At 49.4% G+C, this 20,582-nt stretch overlaps 1 protein-coding gene across 2 annotated transcripts in view; it reads right to left on the bottom strand.

Annotated features, from left to right (window-relative positions):
- Positions 1-6,908: 6,908 nt before the first annotated feature.
- The window catches only part of VRTN (vertebrae development associated), a 72,268-nt gene continuing 58,594 nt past the window's right edge, over positions 6,909-20,582 (bottom strand). Inside the window, exons 1-2 of one of the 2 annotated variants that reach the window (XM_011981515.1) lie at positions 17,457-17,696; positions 6,909-10,115 (exon numbers count right to left, since the gene is read on the bottom strand). In XM_011981515.1, coding sequence (XP_011836905.1) covers positions 8,006-10,114 — 2,109 coding nt within the window. In that variant the 5' untranslated portion in view covers position 10,115; positions 17,457-17,696 and the 3' untranslated portion in view covers positions 6,909-8,005. Of the gene's footprint in view, positions 10,116-17,456; positions 17,697-20,582 lie in introns of those variants that run through there. The other variant, XM_011981516.1, reaches the window with a different exon arrangement.

Genomic DNA, 20,582 nt, shown 5'->3' with positions numbered 1-20,582 from the left:
GCCAGGATGGTCTTGATCTCCTGACCTCGTGATCCGCCCATCTCAGCCTCCCAAAGTGCTGGGATTACAGGCTTGAGCCACCGCGCCCGGCCTTTTTTTTTTTTTTTTTTAGACAGGGTCTCACTCTCCCAGACTGGAGAGCAGTGGTACAATCTCGGCTCACAGCAACCTCTGCCTCCTGGGTTCAAGCGATTCTCATGCCTCAGCCTCCCAAGTAGCTGGGATTACAGGCATGCACCACCATGCCTGGCTCATTTTTTTGTATTTTTAGTAGAGACTGGGTTTCACCATGTTGGCCAAGCTGGTCTCAAACTCCTGACCTCAAATGATCCACCACTTCAGCCTCCCAAAGTGCTGGGATTATAGGTGTGAGCCACCACGCCTGGCCTTTTTTTTCTCTTATTTTTAGACACAAGATCTCACTCTGTAACCCCGGCTAGAGTGCAGTGGCTCAATCATAGCTCACTGCAGCCTTGAACTCCTGGCCTCAAGTGATCTTCCGGCCTCAGCCTCCCAAAGCACTAAGATTACAAGCATGCACCACTGTGCCCCAATTTTGTTTTTGGTTTTTGTTGTTGTTGTTGTTTTGAGATGGAGTCTCGCTCTGTCACCCAGGCTGGAGTACAGTGCTACAATCTCGGCTCACTGCAACCTCCGCCTCCTGGGTTCAAGCGATTCTCCTGCCTCAGTCTCCCAAGTAGCTGGGATTTCAGGCACCTGCCACCACACCCAGCTAATTTTTGTATTTTTAGTAGAGACAGGCTGGTCTCAAACTCCTGACCTCAGGTGATCTGCCTGCCTCAGACTCCTAGCGTGTTGGGATTACAGGTGTGAGCCACCGTGCCCGGCCCACCCTCCCAATTCTAACTTAAGTGACAACAGATAACTCTGCCCAGTTAAGGCACCCAGAAACTGATCTCGACTGTCAATACCTGCAGGCTGCCACACTGCAGAGGCCCCTGTCTGAGCCAGGATGGGCTGCGGCGGGGCAGGGAGGCAGGTGAAGGAAAGGGAACCAAAAGCCACTCAGACAAATACCTCCCTGATCCCACAGCCTGCACTTCTCCTCCTCCTGGCCCTGGGGGCTGCAGTATGGAGTGGGGTGAGGCATTGGCGAGGATCCACTGTGGTCTTCCTGCCTTCTGCCAACCCAGTGGTCTCTGCAGGCAAAGGGTGATATGCGAGCAGCTGCTTGCAAGTCTCCTGTTGGCTGCCCTCCTATCTCTGTTCCCCCAGCTCTCTCTGCCTGGCACAGAAGACCTCCTAGAGTTAAGTGGATTTCATGCTATTTTCAAAGTCATTTTTCATGGAATTTTTTTTTTTTTTTTTTTTTTGAGACGGTCTCTTGTCGCCCAGGCTGGAGTACAGTGGTGCGATCTCGGCTCACTGCAACCTCCGCCTCCTGGGTTCAAGCGATTCTCCTGCCTCAGTCTCCCGAGTAGCTGGGATTATAGGTGCCTACTACCATACCTGGCTAATTTTTGTATTTTCAGTAGAGATGGGGTTTCGCCATATTGGCCAGGCTGGTCTCAAACTCTTGACCTTGCAATCCACCCGCCTCGGCTTCCCAAAGTGCTGGGATTACAGGGGAGAGCCACCGCACCTGGCCACATGGAAAAATTTTTATACCATTAAACCTACTTTCTGCTGCTTCTCATCTAAAACCTTCCCTCCTCCTCTTCCATGAGATAAACTAGCAATGGGAACACTTAGGAACCCACTAGTGACACCCTACAGGTAACCTGGGTGTCACTGGCTGGGGCTGGGGAGAAGCAATAACACTAGGAGAAGATTCTGGTGAGATATCAGGCCAGTGAAAGTGGACAGCCACTGGGCGGGAGCAGGCTCCCCTGCACACACTCTCCGAGCTTTGCTTCTCAGCCTTCCAGCCTCATCCTGACAACTGCCTGGTGGCAAGAGCCCTGTCCCCTAGCTTCCCATCCTCCTGTGACAGCCACCAAACTGGAATGAGTCTTTTACAACCAGTGACTAGGGTCACCTGAGGGGCAATTGAGGCATTTCCCAGAGACTCCCAGGCAGCCAACACTCAAAGAGCTGGCTCATTCTCGGAAAATAGGCCACAAGGTACCAGACACAGATCAGCCAGCATAGCCTTCCTGTGAGCCTGCTGCACCTTTTGCCCATTCCATATGGAAGCCTCTATCACACTGTGTCACACCACAGCTGCTGCAAACTGAGGCCTTTGTGAGGACAAGAGTTGAATACAAACGGCTCTGTCTCCTCAGCTCACAGCACAGAACTCAGCCTCTCAGAGGCTGCTAGATAGGAACCTATTACATCTGCCAGATCCCTCATGAGCAGGGCCAACACAGCCCTTGGCCAAGACTTGGGCTGTCTAGTAGCCTCAGGTGTGACCTGTTATGAAAGCTGTGCTCAGGGGAAAGGATGGGACAGGGATGGGCTAGACCAATGGAATTCTCTTCCCTGTGATTACCCAGCAGTGTGCAACCTTGTGAAACCTGACTTTGAAAATAGCGTGAAATCCACTTAACTCTCCCTGGGGTCCTGCTGGGATGGAGGTATGGGGATGAGAACGTTCTAGGACGACTCTCAGCTTTCTGGCCAGTTCAACTAAGAACCTGATGCTGCAGAAACCAGGATGAAAAATACTCAGAGAAGTGTGTCCGAGAGGGAATGGGGGGATGAGCCCAGATTGGCAGGCAGTGAGATTGAGGCAATGGTGGGACATCCAGGAGCAGCAGTTGGGATATGAGGTGGCTGCTCAGGACCCAGAAGCCACCAGCAATGCCCTGGGGCCTGAGTGCTGGACTCCAGAGAAACATTTGGGGAGCAGTTTATGTTGATTATGTTGACCTCTTCCTCCAGAGGATAAATGTGGAGATAATTTGTTTTAAAATTTTTTTTTAATTATTCAGTGTTTCACTGGATTTTTTAGGGGGGTGAAGCTTTATATTTAAGATTGTTAAATCTTAACATCATCTGAGCTCAGGAGTTCAAGACCAGCCTGACCAACATGGTGAAAACCTGTCTGTACTAAAAATACAAAATCAGCCAGGCATGGTGGCACACGCCTGTAATTCCAGCTACTCAGGAGGCTGAAGCAGGAGAATTGCTTGAACCCAGGTTGCAGTGAGCCAAGATCGTGCCACTGCACTCCAGCCCGGGCAACAAGAGTAAAACTCTGTCTAAAAAAAAAAAAAAAATTGTTAGAAGCACTTGTTACATCACAACTGCACAGAATGTTAGAAGAAGATGCAAAGTTAACCTCACACTTTTTTCCTCCTTTATTCACACACTGTTCATTTCACTGGACTTTCTTTCTACACTGCATCAGAGACAGAAAATGGTGAAGAAAAATACAAATAAGTTCAACAGATGTTGATTTCAAAAATCAGCATGAAGTATTCTTAGCAAATACAGTCAGCACTTGGTATCCCTGCCTTTCTAAGCATATTAGAAAGAAAACAGCTTTTCTACATAATAATAATGTATCCATACTTATGAAATCTCTTCCAAATCAATCAATACTGATATACCATTTTTTATCTTAATTTCTATCAACAGAAGTTAACATTTCTGCCTGTGAGTTCAGGGCTCAGTGCTAGTCTCTGGAAAAAAACACCTTTCAGTCCTGGGACAGGAGTGTCTTTAACCTGGAGGGTAACCTTGAGCAAGAGTATCCATGGGTATTGACTTCCTCCTAGAAAACAGGAGTCAGACTCCCAGGGGTTCTCAAACTGGGCTCACCTAGCACTGTGTGCAGGGTATTATCCTATAGGCATTACTGTAATCCCATCTTACAGATGGGAAAAGTGAGGCACAGCAAAGTTATGTAAGTCATCCGTGTGCATATACTGCCTCTCCAATGTCTAAGGTCGGAGTCAGCAGGTGTGAATGGGGCCCTGGAATCCACACTCCTAGTAAGCTCCCGTGGAGACTGCGATCCAGGTAGTTTTTAGACCCCACTGTGAGATACTGCTCCAGGCATCAGAGGATTTGCTCTGGTTTGAAAGTGCAGGCAAAAGAGGAAACAGGAGAATCCAGAACTCCAATAAGGGTAGTTCTCAGGAAGTTGCTACCACCCTCTGATGGCCAAAGCAGTAAGGCAGGTACACAGCTGGTTGGGAAATCAGAGCCGGGTGCCTATTGGGAACCCAGAGATTTTGTCTGTTGCTGCACCCGATTGCCATCTGCTGGCTATACATGGCTATTGCAGGCCAGATGGGCACATCCCCAGTCCAACCCGTCCATCAAATGTTAAATGGTTACATGGTGGTGGGGATTCAGTGAAGACTCCAGGGCTCAGTCCAGAGTCTCAACAATGCCATTTGTGGGAGGGAGAAAAGCATGCAGGGGAAAAGGTCAGTCTGAATGAGGGGTTGGTGGGGAGAAATAAGCCGGAGAGGAAAGTAGGGGCCAGAATCAGGTGGGCCTCAATACAGAGTTAGGATTTTGTGCTGAGGGCTATGGGAAATCCAGCAGTGAGTCAGACTTTCAGTAGGATCATCCTGGCCTGTCAGGAAGAACTAGGATAGTTTGAGTGGAGGCAGAGTCAGTTTGAAAACTGTTCCAGTATCAAAGACGAGAAACAGATGCTGGTATAGATTAGGGGGTAGCTGTGGGGATGCAGAAAAATGGTCCATAAGAAATATGGAGGAATTGGGGTTGATTAGGTCTGATAAAACCAAATCCCAAAGGAAAACACCAGGAAAGGGATAGAGACCCCATTTCACTTATTCCTTCTTTCAACACATTTTAGCACCTATGATGCCAGGAACAAATCTACCTGCTGGGAACACAGTGGTGTGAGCAAGTCAGGGAAAAACCCAGATTTTCATGGAGCTTGTGTTCTGCTGGGGAGGTGGGCAATAATCAAATAAGCAAATAAACAAGAGAAACATCAGATGGGAGTAAACACCCTGAGAATGAAAAGGGTGGTGCGATGGTGACCCTCAGAGATCTGAACGGTGAGAAGTCTGCCATGTAAATATGACAGGGAAAAGCATTCTAGACCATAGGAGCAAATGCAAGGGCCTTTAGAGCAGAAACAACTGTTCAAGACCAGAGGCAGCTGGTTTGGCTGTAGCGTGGTAGGTTACCTGGGCTTTGTAAAGCAGCACAAGGAATTCTAGGAGCAAAGGGAAGCCACAGACACATTTTAGGCAGGAAAGTGATAAATCCGATTTCTCTGGCTGCTCTATGGAGAATGGGTTGTATAGGGGCCAGGCATGGTGGCTCATGTCTATAATCCCAGCACTTTGAGAGGCTGAGGCAGGCAGATCTCTTGAGGTCAGGAGTTCGAGACCAGCCTGGCCAACATAGTGAAACCCCGTCTCTACTACAAAGACTAAAATTAGCCAGGCATGGTTGCACATGCCTGTAATCCCACCTACACGGGCGGCTGAGGCATGAGAATTGCTTGAACTCAGGAGGTGGAGGATGCAGTGAGCTGAGATTGTGCCACTGCATTCCAGCCTAGGTGACAGAGCAAGACTCTGACTCAAAAAAATATATAAATAATGGTGGCCGGGCGCGGTGGCTTATGCCTGTAATCCCAGCACTTTGGGAGGCCAAGGCGGGCGAATCACAAGGTCAGGAGATCGAGACCACGGTGAAACCCCATCTCTACTAAAAATACAAAAAATTAGCTGGACGCGGTGGCGGGCGCCTGTAGTCCCAGCTACTCAGGAGGCTGAGGCAGGAGAATGGTGTGAACCTGGGAGGCGGAGTTTGCAGTGAGCCGAGATCGCGCCACTGCACTCCAGCCTGGGGAACAGAGCGAGACTCCATCTCAAAAATAAAAATAAAAATAAAAATAATGGGTTGCAGCACTTTGGGAGGCCGAGGTGGGTGAATCACAAGATCAGGAGTCCAAGACCAGCCGGGCCAAGGTGGTGAAACCTCATCTCTACCAAAAATACAAAAATTAGCCGGGCATAATGGTGGGTGCCTATAGTCCCAGCTACTCGGGAGGATGAGGCAGAGAACTGCTTGAACCCGGGAGGTGGAGGTTGCAGTGAGCCAAGATCACGCCACTGCACTACAGCCTGGGCAACAGAGTGAGACTGTCTCAAAAAACAATAAAAATAATGGGTTGTATAGGGGTATAGGGGCAAGAGTGGAAGCAGGGAAGCAGGGAGATGGGGTAGGAAGCTCCGATGTGCGCCAGCAGAGACAATGGCAGCAGAGTGGAGAGAGGGTTCTGGGTATCATTTGGAGTCAGCATCAATAGGACTTGCTGATGGATTGGATGTGGTGTGAATAAAAAGCAGAGGCGAGAATGACTCCCCAGGAGTACAAGGATGCCAACCACTGCAGGAAACCTAGACAGGAGGAGAAGGGCCTAAGGGAACTTCTTCCCTAATGATTCCTCCCTCACCAAATGGGCAAAGGCCTGGGCTTAACGCTCCCATTACATCCCTGCTGCTGCTCGTTACAGGAGGCTGCCTTCACCCTTGTCCCACCAGGCAGAGGGAGCATGCAAATTAGCCACTGTAAGGCTGTGTCCTTATCTGTGACTGGGCCTACCTGCCTGAGAACATTGCAAGGACTAAATAGAATGCCTGGCACAGATTTGACTCCAGGTGCTGGCCTGGCCTCCATGGCCCAGGGCCAGCCTCACAGTGGGCCCCTTTCAAGCCAACCTGTGGTGGCAGCAGCCCCTTCCTTACTGGGAATGCCAGGTTTCTCCCATGGGAGGGAGGGCATTTCCAGGTAGCCAGAGCCCCACCCTTCAGCTGGAAAAGCACCCAAGGTCACTTCTAGATCCAATTCAGAGTCCCCAGAATAACTCTTTTCATCCCCCAAGCCCTAGACCTGAGTGTGTCCCATCAAGAGACAGAGGTCACTCTTGTCCCCTTAAACCAAAGGGGAGCAAGGGAATGGGCAATCACATCCTGGCAAAACAAATACCAGAGACCAAGCACTGTGGGCACCACATCACTTTATTTCTTTGGTTTTCAAACTTTACTCTCGGACAAGGCAAACTCAGTCTCCCACCTGCCTGGCCGCTTTGTGATCCCTCACTGAAGATGGGCCTCCAGCTCCAAGGAGACGCTCAGCAGAAAGATGGAATCCCCAACAGCCAGCCAGGCTGGCAGAGGACTGCAGGGTCCCAGCAGGTGGATCAAGCACCCACAAGCAGAGACTCTGGGCTATAACCCCCAGAGCCTGCATCTCCTCCCAGCCTTGCCCCACCTGGTACCACACTCCTTGCAGGGGACAGGCCAGCCCCTCAGTGATCTCTGGCGCCTCAATGCCGTTCCTTAGAGGCCAGCGGTGGTTCTTCCTATACATCCCTGCTGCTACTCATGCTGAACCTGGCACCTTCTCCCTTGGGGACGCCAGGCACAAGCTGCTGATCAGCTCCACGTTTGCTTTTTTTTTTTTTTTTTCCCTCCAAGAGATGGGGTCTCACTACATTGCCGAGGCTGGTCTCTAACTCCTGGCCTCAAGTGATCCTCCTGCCTTGGCCTCCCAAAGTGCTAGGATTACAGGCATAAGCCACCACATCTGGCCCCCATATTTGAGCCTAATGTTCGGGAAACAACTGAGTAAAGAGGATGCCAACCCCCAAAAGAAACTGAAGATCTACGTTCTGCCCAGTGGGACTGATAACCATGCTATGATGCTCCTTTTGTCCCCAGGAAAAGCTGAAAGCAGCTCTAGCTAAGCAACCCCCCTCTAAACCCCCTGACATACATACAGTTTCCAACTCCAGCAAGGGGGCCAGCCAACCCACTCAAATCAAAACCAAAAACTAAATCATAACAGTAAAAATGTGACCAGCAAACAACCAAAGAGAACATCTCTGGTCCCACAGCTTCCTACAGGAGACCAGATGGCTGATTTCTGGCACTGTCTGTCCTAGAGCCAGAAAATAACACAAATATACCCTTGGACTTAGGGTAGACACTGTGGGACCCAGAGCAAAGGACATCCTGGCCAAGCCTGGGGTCAGCTCCGGTCCCTGACCTTCTCCAAACTGGTCCCCCTTCCTCCCAGCCCCTTTTGTACCTCCCTGTCAGCTATCTACCAGGGTGAGGCCATCATAGAGGGCTCGCTTCCACATGTAGTATGTGGAGCGGGCAGTGAAGGGGAAGAGGGCACTGAACTCCTTGTAGGAGGGGAAGCTCTTGGACTGGAAGCGCTTCTGCAAGAACAGCTTGGCCTGGGCCTTAAACTTCGTGGTAGCGATCATGTCCATTACCAGCATCCGGCCATCCCTCCCACCCGCTGCTGCCACCACAGGTTGGCTCAGCAGGGGCCCACTGTGGGGCTGGCCCTGGGCTGTGGCCCCCTCTTGCAGGGCTCCCTCTCTGGAAGGCCCTCCCTCTGCATCTTCTGAAGAAGCCCCCACAGGTGGGGCCATCACAGTTGTGACATCCCTGCCAGCCTCCTCCTCCTGCTTCTCCTCAGCCTCCTGACCTCCTTTGCCCAAGGTGGGGGCTGGCACCTGGAGTTTGGACAGGCCTCTGGGCCAACCCCGAGCAAGACTCTTCCAGACCCAAAAGGCAGAAGGTGACAGGCTGGGGTAGCGGAGGCGGAAGCGGCAAAAAGGGAGATGCCCACTCAACACCTGCCTGCGGGCAGCCCTGCGCAGACGCCTCTGCCAACGGGACAGGGGCATCCTTAGTGGCAGGAGCTCCTGGGGGGTGGGAGGCTCCTCATCCGTGGTCTTCCCTGCCCCCTCTTCTGCTTCACTCTTCCAAGGAATTACAGCCCTTTCCCCAACAGATGCTGGCTGGGGAGTCCCAGGAGCAGAGAGGGCTGGTGCTGGCTTGAAGCTGGGGTTCCTCCGGAGGGCCTTTCGCCGCCAATTGTAATAGGTGGACCGTGAGATGCCAGGGAACCTACGTTTGAAGCAGCGATAGGGTACCAGTGTGTTCAGGGAAATGCAATGCTCCAGGTACAACTTGGCCCGCTGCATTAAGACCATTCCAGGGCTTGACACCGCCAGTGCTGAGCACTCCAGCTCCTCCTCAGCCACCTGCTCCTCTGGCAGCTTCTCTAGCTCCTCCATGCCCAGCACCTCCTTGGGGGGCAGGGCCGGGCAGGTGCCAGAGCCCAGCAGCTCATGCTTCCAGGCGTAGTAGGTTGAGCGGGAGATCTCGGGGAACCGCTGGAGGAACTGCTGAAGCGGCACGACGCCCCCCCGGTGGAAGCTATCCTGCAGGAAGTGCTTGGCGGAGAAGCGGGCAGCCACCCTCTGCCGGTGCTCCTGGGACTGCCGCCGCCAGCGGTAGAAGGTGCTCTTGGTGACGCTGTAGCGCTCACACAGGTGAGAGTAGCTGAGGCCAGGTTCGCGGTTGAGCAGCTCCAGGGTCTTGGCCGGCGATGACAGTGGGGCCAGGGTTGGAAGAGCTGGGGCCATGCCAGGGGCACCTTCAGCCTCCACCTCTTCCAGCCCCACCACAGGGGCAAAGTACTGGTGGCGGAAGAAGTGGCTGGTGAGGGGCTGACCAGCCCACATGATGTGCAGCGTGGAGGGCATGTGGTCGCAGCGGCGGGGCCGGATGACACGGTTGAAATAGGGCCGGATCTTGAGGTTGCGCATGGGGTAGATGGAGTAGATGTTCCGCCGGAGCACAGAGGCGAGAGCATACAAGTGCCACACGTTGGAGAAGCTGCTGGGGAAGCAGGAGGCCTTGACGTCAGCATCGAAGATGGCCTCCAGCGTGGCGGGGGGCAAGCTGGTCATCTCAGGGGACTCCTCAGAGCACAGGGAGTAGCGCACGGCCTGCAGCATCACTTTGGAGTCGATCATGCCCTGGAGGTAGTAGTGTCTGTGCAGCAGCATTTCCACCACTGTGCGGGCCCGCAGCTCCAGGCTGAGGCCCGCGTCACCCCACAGCAGCATGCTGGCCGCCTCGAACAGCAGGCTGCCCTCGCCCTTGCACACCAGCGGCAGCATGTTCCGTGGAGCATCGTCGGGATACAGGCTCAGGGCCACCGAGTCCACTTCCAGCACCTGGAGGCCAGGGCCTCCCTCCCGGCAGGTGGGAAGAGTGAAGGAAGACAGGACCTGCTTGGCCTCTAGGGCAGCACCTACGAGACCCTCCAGGCCTTCGCACTCCACTGCCTCCTGCAGCTCCTGCAGCACCCGCTGCACCAACTGATTCCGAGAAGTCATCCTGCCAGGACAAAAGATAGAGGGGCAGTGGTCAGGTCGAAGTGCCCAGATGATGACTAACAAAGGTGCCCTGTCCACTCCTGCACTTTCTGGTAAAAGGTAATGTCTCTCTGCTCCTATCCTCCCAGAACAGACGGGATTGGTTCATCACTGAATGGTATTGAGGAAAAGTGTGGTCTCTGGAACGTGGCTTTGAATCCTGGCTCTGACATAAGCTTGGTCACCTTGGGTCACTTAACCTGTCTATGCTTCTGTTCATTTTCTATAAAATGGGAATGGGGTTTTAAAATCTGCATTATAGGCCAGGCACGGTGGCTCACATCTGTAATCCTAGCACTTTGGGAGGCCAAGGCAAGTGAATCACTTGAGGTCAGAAGTTCGAGACCAGCCTGGCCAACATGGTGAAACTCCGTCTCTACTGAAAATACAGAAATTTGCCAGGCATGGTGACGGGAGCCTGTAATCCCAGCTACTCTGAAGGCTAGGGCAGGAGAATGACTTAAATCCAGGACGCAGAGGTTGCAGTGAGCTGAGATCAAGCCACTACACTCCAGCCTGCACGACAAAGTGAGACTGCCTCCAAAAGGGGAAAAAAAAATTAATAGAATGTGCTTGATTGAGTTGTTCCGGGCATAAATGAGACAATAAAGGGATGTTGGCTGGGCGTGGTGGCTCATGCCTGTAATCTCAGCACTTTGGGAGGCTGAGGTGGGTGGACTGCTTGAGTCCAGGAGTTCGAAACCAGCCTGAGCAACATGGCAAAATGCCATCTCTACAAAAAATACAAAAATTAGCCGGGCATGGTGGCATGTGCCTATAGTCCCAGCTACTTGGGAGGCTGAGGCAGGAAGATCATCTGAGCCTGGGAATCCGAGGCTGCAGTGAGCAATGCTCACACCACTGCACTCCAGCCTGGGTGACAGGAGTGAGACCTTGTCTCAAAAAAAAAGAGAGGCCAGGTGCGGTGGCTCATGCACTTTGGGAGACTGAGGCAGGCGGATCACTTAAGGTCAAGAGTTCGAGACCAGCCTGGCCAACATGGTGAAACCCCATCGCTACTAAAAATACAAAAAAAAGAAAAAGTTAGCCAGGCATGGTGGCACGCGCCTGTAATCTCAGCTACTCAGGAGTCTGAGGCACGAGAATTACTTGAAGTTGGGAGGTGGAGGCCGCAGTGAGTAGGGATCGTGCCACTGTGCTCAAGCCTGGGTGACAGACCGAGACTCTGTCTCAAATAAATAAATATAAACGATGCTATTTTTTAAAAAAAAGTAAAGAAAGAAAACCATGATCCTTAAGTACATGTCTTTTTCAATACTGGGTGTAATCAAATGGGTCATACTCATAACACGCTTGCTGCAACCCGAGGTACGATGAATGTCTCCACTGGATGATTGTTCTGCTTTTCTGATAAATTAGCTCCCTTTAGCATGATGTACAATTTTTACTTGAAAGAAAGTCTAATAAACACACTGGTCATTCAGATTCGGATATATTTGGCAGATATTTTCTCAAAAATGAATGAAATGAACCTGTCATTTCAAGGGAAACAACTATTTGCTACCAATAAAAAATTATGAGCTTCCATTTGAAAATTCCAATTTTGGGAAACCTATATCCATTACAGTGATCTTAATAGCTTCCTAATATCCAAAGATTTTTCTAATGAGATCAGTGGTGACATAAACAAATGTTTTGTTTTGTTTTGTTTGTTTTTGAGACTGAGTCTCGTTCTGTCGCCCAGGCTGGAGTGCGGTGGTACAATCTCAACTGGCTGCAACCTCTACCTCCCGGGTTCAAGCAATTTGCTTGCCTCAGCTGCCCGAGTAGCTGGGATTACAGGTGCATGCCACCATGCCCAGCTAATTTTTGTATTTTTAGTAGAAGCAAGGTTTCACCATGTTGGCCAGGCTGGTCTCAAACTCCTGACCTCAAGTGATCTGCCCGCCTCAGCTTCCCAAAGTGCTTGGGATTACAGGCGTGAGCCATCATGCCAGCCCTAACAAATATAATTTTTTATGCTGTATAATGAATTGTCAATTGTTTCCACTAAAGATCTACATCACTCAGTGAACATTTCCCAAATAGCCAATGGGTGCTGTTACAAAGTCATGCACTTCTAGAAGAATCATTCAAAGTACAAAAGAAACCCATGGGGCTGGACGCAGTGGCTCACGCCTGTAATCCCAGCACTTTTGGCGGTCAAGGTGGGTGGATCACGAGGTCAGGAGATCGAGACCATTCTGGCCAACGTGGTGAAACCCCATCTCTACTAAAAATACAAAAATTAGCCGGGCATGGTGGCGGGTGCCTGTAGTCCCAGCTACTCAGGAGGCTGAGGCAGGAGAATTGCTTGAACCCAGGAGGCAGAGGCTGCAACGAGCCAAGATGGCACCACTGCACTCCAGCCTGGCGACAGAGTGAGACTCCATCTCAAAAAAAAAAAAAAAAAAAAAATAGGTAGTTTTTTTTGCTCTGGAAATGTCACTTTTTCATAAAAATGGTTATTTGTTACTGTATAACAGGTTTTTTTATTTATTTCTCAGTTTTGATTTTATATACAATATACATTGGTAGATATAAGCTACATAAACAAAAGGTTTTCAGGGTCTTCAGACTGTACAGGAGTCCTGAAACCAAAAAGTTTGAGAAGTGCTGCCCTAGAACAAAAACAGCCTTTTCAAAGGAACAGCAACAATCTATTCACTGCACCAAGATCTAATAACTATGATTCACCAAGCATTTACTATTTGCCATGCACTGTCCTAATCCTGACACTGATACTTTAAGTACTACCATTACCCTCAATTTACAGGTGAGGAAACTGAGGCAATTGAAGTTAACTTGATTTGCCCAAGGTCACAATATAAGCTAGTTGAAACCAAACACTTTTTCTTTTTTTTTTTAATTATACTTTAAGTTCTAGGGTACATGTGCACAACCTGTTTTTTGTTTTTTTTGAGACAGAATCTCACTCTGTCACCCAGGTTGGGGTACAGTAGCGCATTCTTCGCTCACTACAACCTCCGCCCCCAGGGTTCAAGCCATTCTCCTGCCTCAGCCTCCTGAGTAATTATTCCTCTGTGGTGGCAGGCACATGCCACCATGCCCAGCTTATTTTTGTATTTTTAGTAGAGATGGGGTTTCACCATGTCGGCCAGGGTGGTCTCACAGTCTCAAACTCCTGACCTCAGGTGATCCACCCACCTTGGCCTCCCAAAGTGCTGAGATTACAGATGTTGGCCACTATGCCTGGCCCCACATGCTCTTTAGGGTCTGTTATTCATCTCCTGTTTAAACCATTAACCACCTTTCAACACAAAACTAATCATATCGATTACTGGTATGTTTTTATTGTTCAGTTGCAAAGCAGAGTGGTATTCCTTCATAGACATTGCTTTTAAATTAGAAGAGGGACCATTATCCTTTCTGGTTTCTCAGACCGTGTTCTCAGATTAAACTTGTTCTCAGAGTTCAATAAATTGTTCTAGGTGAATGAGCCTTAGGTTTAAAAACGGTGTTTGTGTATATACATTTTTCAGCTCATCAAACTGTATACTTAAGGCCAGGTGTGGTGGCACACGCCTATAATCCCAGCACTTTGGGAGGCTGAGGCAGGAAGATCACTTGAGCATAGTTTGAGATTGCAGTGAGCTATGATCATGCCACTGCACTTGAGCCTGAGCAATAGAGTAGACTGTCCCCAAAAAAGCAAAACAAAACAAAACAGCTACATTTGAAAGGAATGTATGAATGCAAATTGTAATTTAGTATAAAATTTTTTTAAAAAATTAAAAGTACTGAGGCCAGGCGTGGTGGTGGCTCAACCCAGAACTTTGGGAGGCCGAGGCAGGCGGATCACGAAGTCAAGAGATCAAGACCACCCCGGCCAATATGGTGAAACCCCGTGTCTACTAAAAATACAAAAAAAAAAAAAAAATTAGCTGGGCATGGTGGCCTGTGCCTGTAGTCCCAGCTACTTGGGTGGCTGAGGCAGGAGAATCGCTTGAACCCAAAAAACGGAGGTTGCAGTGAGCCGAGATCGCACCACTGTACTCTAGCCTGGCGACAGAGCGAGACTCTGTCTCAAAAATAAAAATTAAAAAGTACTGAGGGAACACCCACCAGAATTTTACTTGATAATCAAAGAAGGAAAGTTGTTTAAAAATTGTTAATCAGCCCATGTGCAGTGGCTCACGCCAGTAATCCCAGAACTTTGGGAGGCTGAAGTGGGTGGATAGCTTGAGCCCTAGAAGTTCGAGACCAGCCTGGGCAACATAACATAACCCCATTTCTATGAAAAAAAAAAATTGCCTGGCACAGTAGCCCGTGCCTGTAGTCTCAGCTACTCGGGAGGCTGAGGTGGATAACCTGAGCCTCAGGGGGCTAAGACTACACCACTGCACTCCAGCCCGGTGTCAGAGTGAGACTCTGTCTCAAAAAAAAACAACAACAACAACAACAACAGAAAAAACACAAAATAAAAATGAAAAAAACAAACATTGGTAATCAGAATCACCTTTGGATAAAATTTCTAGGCTGTAGATTTCTTTAAAATGTGTATAACAAATCTGGTATAACCTCTCACCTTATTTCTATTTGTACCATATGATTTAACTCTAGAAGCTGGTTTTTATTAATCTGTCAACTTTTATGCCTTTTATATTTACTTTAAAAAGAAAACTATTACTTTTCTTTGGATTCAGGAAATAAACCGTATCAGTCCTGAGTAAAGACAGCACTTACATTATACAATTTTTTAAAAATGAACCCTGAAGAACAAACCGTGTACACCTAGACCAGCTTTTTCATTTTGGCAGACAATCATGTCAACAAGCAAGATGGTGGGTTTTTGTTTTTCTTGCATGATGTCACTTGTTGAATGCTATTTTACAGCTGCATACAAATGAGTGTTCGGCTAGAGACTTTGTAAACAAAATTAGGAAAATAGCCACCATTCACTGACTGCTTCCTATGTGCATTTAACTAGGTAATTCAACCAAAATCTCAGGAAAAACAAGACGGAACAATATATTGAAGCTGTGTGGATGATTTTTTATACCCTTACACGCAATTAGCCGATTTCCTGAGCAGAGCATGATGTTCCCCCAAGTGTTAACAAGTATCTGCCAGCTTTTCACCCTTAAGCATTTGGAGTTCAGGGTTTTCAGAGGTAATTTTGTTTATATGTGGTTCTCACCTTCCTTCCATGTGAACTACAATCTATCACACCTACATTATCTACAGGATCCTTAGTCTGAGTTCACACCTGGAGTCTCTGAGTTTACATTAAGTAGCTTTCCCAAGACCACACAGCTTTTAAAAGCTACAAAGTCTAAGCAGCCTGACTCTCAAGCTCCCCTTCTAACCACTATAATTCCATCACCCAAAATGCTCCTCATGCAACGGATCCACAAACATACGGATTTTTAGGACTTTGAGACAAAGTTGGCCATTTTACAGATAAGGAAATTGAGGTCCAGAAAGGTAAAGTCGACTTGCCTGAATTCATGCAGCGGTGTCCAGATACCTTCCAACACAACGTCCAGATATGCCACACTTCCTCTTGCACAGTCCCCACCCTTCCCCACCCTACTCGTCCCACCCTATCTACTCTTTCCGGGCCCAGTTCCACCCGGCTCCACCCAATCTCATTCCTTCCTCTTCCCCAAAGAGGTACGAGGTACAAGTATGTGATACCCCACTTCTGGCTTCCTCAAAAGCTTAAGGAAAACCAGCTCCACAGTCACCCCCAACCCACAGATGGATTGGCCCACCAGAGAATAGGGCCGTGTGGAAAGGGTAGGGGCTGCACGGGGAAGCCTATCACGCTTAAGTAGACAATTGATGATGGGGTTCAGGTGCAACAGTCTTTTTGGCAATGGCTGTCTTCCTAGAAGTGCAATGCAAAGCAGACAGGCCGGTTGCCAGGTGCATTCAGGGAAGGAGGTGCAAAAAGTGATAGCTAATCTATGGACTTTGCCCAGCTGGCCTGCCCTGGCCCCCACAACTCTTAGAAGTGATCTAAAAAGGTATGAAACCAAGGAGGCAAGGCGCCCTTGGATTGCACAGGCTCTCCCCTCCTCTTGCTTGAGATTAGAAGGGAGGGGGTAAAGGCAGGACATCCAGAGGCATCCAGCCAGGATCTTAGCACCAGTAAAGCCAAGGAATGAATGAATGGCCACAGGCTACTCTGCAGGGCACTCACAGCCTCGCCTTCACCAAGGTCAGCCTCCCCGCTCTCCCATTCTTTATTTCAAGCAGATGGGGTCTCAGAACCCAGGTCTGGCCTCTTGTCCCCCGCGTCTTAGCAGTGAGCCAGGGATCTGGGTGGGCCAAGGGATGGAGGGGCAAGAGATCTGCTGTTATGGGGCTGGCCTGGTCTTTAGAACAAACTCCTTCCCTACCAGCCTCATCCTGGGCTCTAGCTTACCATGGATCCCATGTTCTCAGCCCTCCCTTTTCTTCCTCTCCCTCCCAAAGCAGGCGCTGTGTTCTCTATCGTCAACCCGCACATGGCCCACACAGGTCTCAGTAAGGCTGTGGGTTTGATTCTCCCCTGGATGGCTGACTTCTCACCCAGCCTTGCTCCGTGCCTCTCTGCCCTGCCCTCCCTGGCCTGGCCACACTAGCCCGACTGCACAGGCTGCACCCTGCCAGGGCCTAAGGGAGCGCCAGCCATCTTGGCTCCCTCCCCGGTGGCCCTGGAGGCCCAGCCAGGCAAGAGCAGCTGCCAGGGTTGGCTGGTGGCAGCCAAGCATTTGGGCTGCGACTTCCCAAGGAAATTCCCACCACCAAGGGTAGTGGCTGCACCTTGGGTCACAAGGGTGGGCCTGAGGCCACCAAGTCAATCCAGCCCAGTTCAGTTGCTCTACTGGACCACGTGTTTGGAAGGGAGGGAGAGTGCAGCCCACAAGGGGAAGCAGCACAGGATCCTGGTTGCCCCTTAAGGTGCCAGGAGGCAATGAGTGGCAAAAGAGGGAGCTGGCAGGTCTGGGGCTGCAGGGACAAGGGATCCAGCCTGAGAAGCTCCGGGCACCTGGGGAGGGACCGAGGCCAGACCATTGTGGAGGGTGGGGAAGGGAGATAGGCAGACGGGTGGGGGTGGGGACAGGGCTGGAGGTGGAGGTGGGGGTGGGGAGAAAGAGAACTTGAAACAATGCGTCCTCTCCTTCTACATACACACCCAGACACACACACACCACATAGCATCTTCACGTGGTCAGTCCTTGACCTGGGCCCAGTAGGGTCCCGAGATCATCCCTGACCCCGCTGGAGCCTCCAAACTGTACAGGGCACCCCCACCCTTCCTAGTTTTGAGGAAACTCGCTGGTTTACTGACCTGGAGGGTGACCCAGAGCCCTGGGGGCATCCACTTCTCGCTCCACCTTCCAGCCTGGAACATTTAAGTCACCCTGTGGGGAAAGGCCTTCTCAGACAGCGTTCCCAGTCGAGCTCGTCTCACTCCAGAACTAGTTTCATATCTGTAGAGGACCATTGAGCATGGACCGTCTACAGCCAACTGGCCGGTGGGGAAGCGGCTTAAGCCACTCCCCCCAGGAAATCGCCCACCCTCAAGTGCTCTGTACCAAGATGAAAGAAGTGCAAATTCGGGGGTCACTTCCAATGGTAAAGTGATAGCAGCTATTGTCATCCACTCTCCCCAGCTGGGGGTGTTAAAGCGCCCTGACCCAGCTCTGAAACAAACCCCAAACTGCCCAGAGAAAACTTGAAAGAAAGTTGAAAGATTTCCAAAGAGTTTGGGGGGAGGGGAGTGAAGGGGAGGAGAAGGTTCAGATCGAAAGACCTAGGGGAAGAAAGTCTGTGGCCAGGCTTGCAGGGGAGGTGGAAGAGAGCAAAGCTGGGGCCCAGAAACTAGCTATGGATGATTGCTTAAGTGAAATACCTTGAGGCTCTCTGAACCCTCAAAATGCATCTCTTTGTGAGGAAGCTCTCACCGACCCTGGTCCTGTAAGACAGGGAGAACCAGGCAGACTGAAGAGCTACTCACCGCCCCACCATGGTGCAGGCTCCTTTCCCATCCAGGAAGGCCCTACTTTCTCTAAAGGCTGCATCTCCACCATTCTCCATTATCTGAGCATCCCCCAGGCTTGAGGCTCAACACCTCTCATTCCCAAAGCAAGCCTGGGCCAGAGCTGCATCTGTCAGGAGCCAGGGGGCCTATCCTAGGGCACCTAACTTACTGAGCCCAACTGGAAGGTGGGGGCATGCAGTACCTGCAGCTTCGGTCCCTCCCCCATGGCTCACCTAGGGCCCAGGGGCCTCAAATAATCCCAGGAGGAACCAGTCCAGCCCCTGCTGATGGGGGAGGTGAAGGCCTCAGGATTGCAGCCTTGGTGGCAGCTTCCCCCCCACCCCCCAGGGGCTTTCCAGCCTGGCTTTAACCCTTTGGAGTACTGTAGCTAGCTGCTTCTTTCCAATTCCACCCATCACTCCTCCGTGCTGTCTTTCCCCTGGCAACCACTGTAAAATGCCCTCAAATATCCGTTATGCTCCAGCTCCACTATTATCATTTTCTCCTCTCTCAATCACAGCTCCACACTTATCACCAAAAGCAAAAAGTCCTTCACTAAACACCCTTTCCCAGGGCACTGGAAGAAGGGCCGTCACACTTGAACTCAAGTCCAGTTCCTGCAACATAATCACACCCGCCCCACCCACCATGATGGCAGTGGCCTGAGGCTGTGGCTTAGCGGATGTCTTGGACTTGGGTTTGAATGCCAATCCTACCCCTTACTAGAGTGTGGCTTTAGGCAAATTGTTCAACCCCTCCCAGCCTGACTTTGTGGTTAATGGGGTATAACATCTACCCCAGAGAGTCATTGGGTAAATTCCTGAGATGATAAATTTAAAACATTTAGAACTCTGCTTGGTACAAAGAAAGTGTATTCCAGTTCTCAGCCTTTCCAGTTAATTTGAAATTATTTTTAAACTCTTAATATAAATATGCTGTATTTTTAAAGTTTTAGAGAATAGTGGTTATCTCATAGAAGGAGATGGAATTACGAAATACCTTTTCTTTCCACACTGTGTTCTTTCTGTGCCGTTTGACAGTTCATAAAAACATCTACATTACTTGCTATCCTTTTAAAAAGCAATGAAGATAATTTAAAATTTTTTTAAAGGCTAATGGAATCTTTCGAAGTGTTTTTAAAAAAGAAAGTAGCAAAAAAACAAAAAGGTTTGTTGGCTTTTCCATTACAAAAGTAAGAGTGTTATTTATAGAATAATTGGGAAATTTTTTGAAAGTAAAGTAAAAGGTAGAAAAATTACCTATAATCCCATTATCTAAAGACAGCTATTGTTAACATCTCAGTATATTTTTTTCTAATCCAGTCCGTTTTTCTTAGAATTACACAAGTTAAGCATTCTCTTTATGAAAGATTCAAATAATACAGAATAAAATGGCCAGATGTGGTAGTGCATGCCTATAGTCCCAGCTACTCCGAAGGCTGGGGCCAGAGGATTGCTTGAGTCCAGAAGGTAGAAGCTGCAGTGAGCTATGATGGCACCGCTGCACCACTACACTCCAGCCTGGGTGAAAGAGTGAGATCCTGTCTCAAAAACAAAGGAAAAAAAAAAAGAGTAGGTAAGCAAGCCCTTTTTTCATACCCAACACATTCCCCCTACTATGCCCATCTGCCAGTCCTTTTGCTATGCATTTTCATCTTTTTCTTTTCTTTTCTTTTCTTTTTTTGACACAGGGTTTCACTCTGTTGCTGCTGGGGTGAAATGGTGAGATCATAGCTCATATGCAACCTCAAACTCCGAGCTCAAGTGATCCTGCCACCTCAGCCTCCTGAGGAGCTGGGACAACAGGCACACGCCACCACGCCCAGATAATATATATATATTTTTTAAATAGAAACAGGTTCTCCCTATGTTGTCCAGACTGGTCTCGAACTCCTGGGCTCAAATCCTCCTGCCTTGGCCTCCCAAATTGCTGGGATTACAGGTGCGAGCCACCATGCCCAACCCATTTTCATCTTTTTATGTGCATATATACGTGTTTATTTTTCTAGCTTCTCTTTTGTTTTTTCTTTGTTTTTTTCTCTTTTTTTAAATTCTTTTTCTTTTTCTTTTCTTTTCTTTTCCTTTTCCTTCTTTTTTTTTTTTGGAGATGGAGTTTTGCTCTTGTTGCCCAGGTTGGAATGCAGTGGCACAATCTCGGCTCACTACAACCTCCAACTCCCAGGTTCAAGCGATTCTCCTGCCTCAGCCTCCTGAGTAGCTGAGGTTACAGGTGCCCACCACCATGGCCCCGGTAATTTTTTGTATTTTTAGTAGAGATGGGGTTTTACCATGTTGGCCAGGCTGGTTTTGAACGCCTGACTTCAAGTGATCTACCCACCTCAGCCTCCCAAAGTGCTAGGATTACAGGTGTGAGCCACTGTGCCCAGCCACTTTTACATTTTCTAGTGAACACTTTTTTTTTTTTTTTTTTTTT

Source organism: Mandrillus leucophaeus, unplaced genomic scaffold (genome assembly GCF_000951045.1).
Source record: "Mandrillus leucophaeus isolate KB7577 unplaced genomic scaffold, Mleu.le_1.0 Scaffold228, whole genome shotgun sequence".
Classification (NCBI taxonomy): Eukaryota; Metazoa; Chordata; class Mammalia; order Primates; family Cercopithecidae; genus Mandrillus; species Mandrillus leucophaeus.
This window is presented reverse-complemented; position numbering and strand designations above follow the sequence as displayed.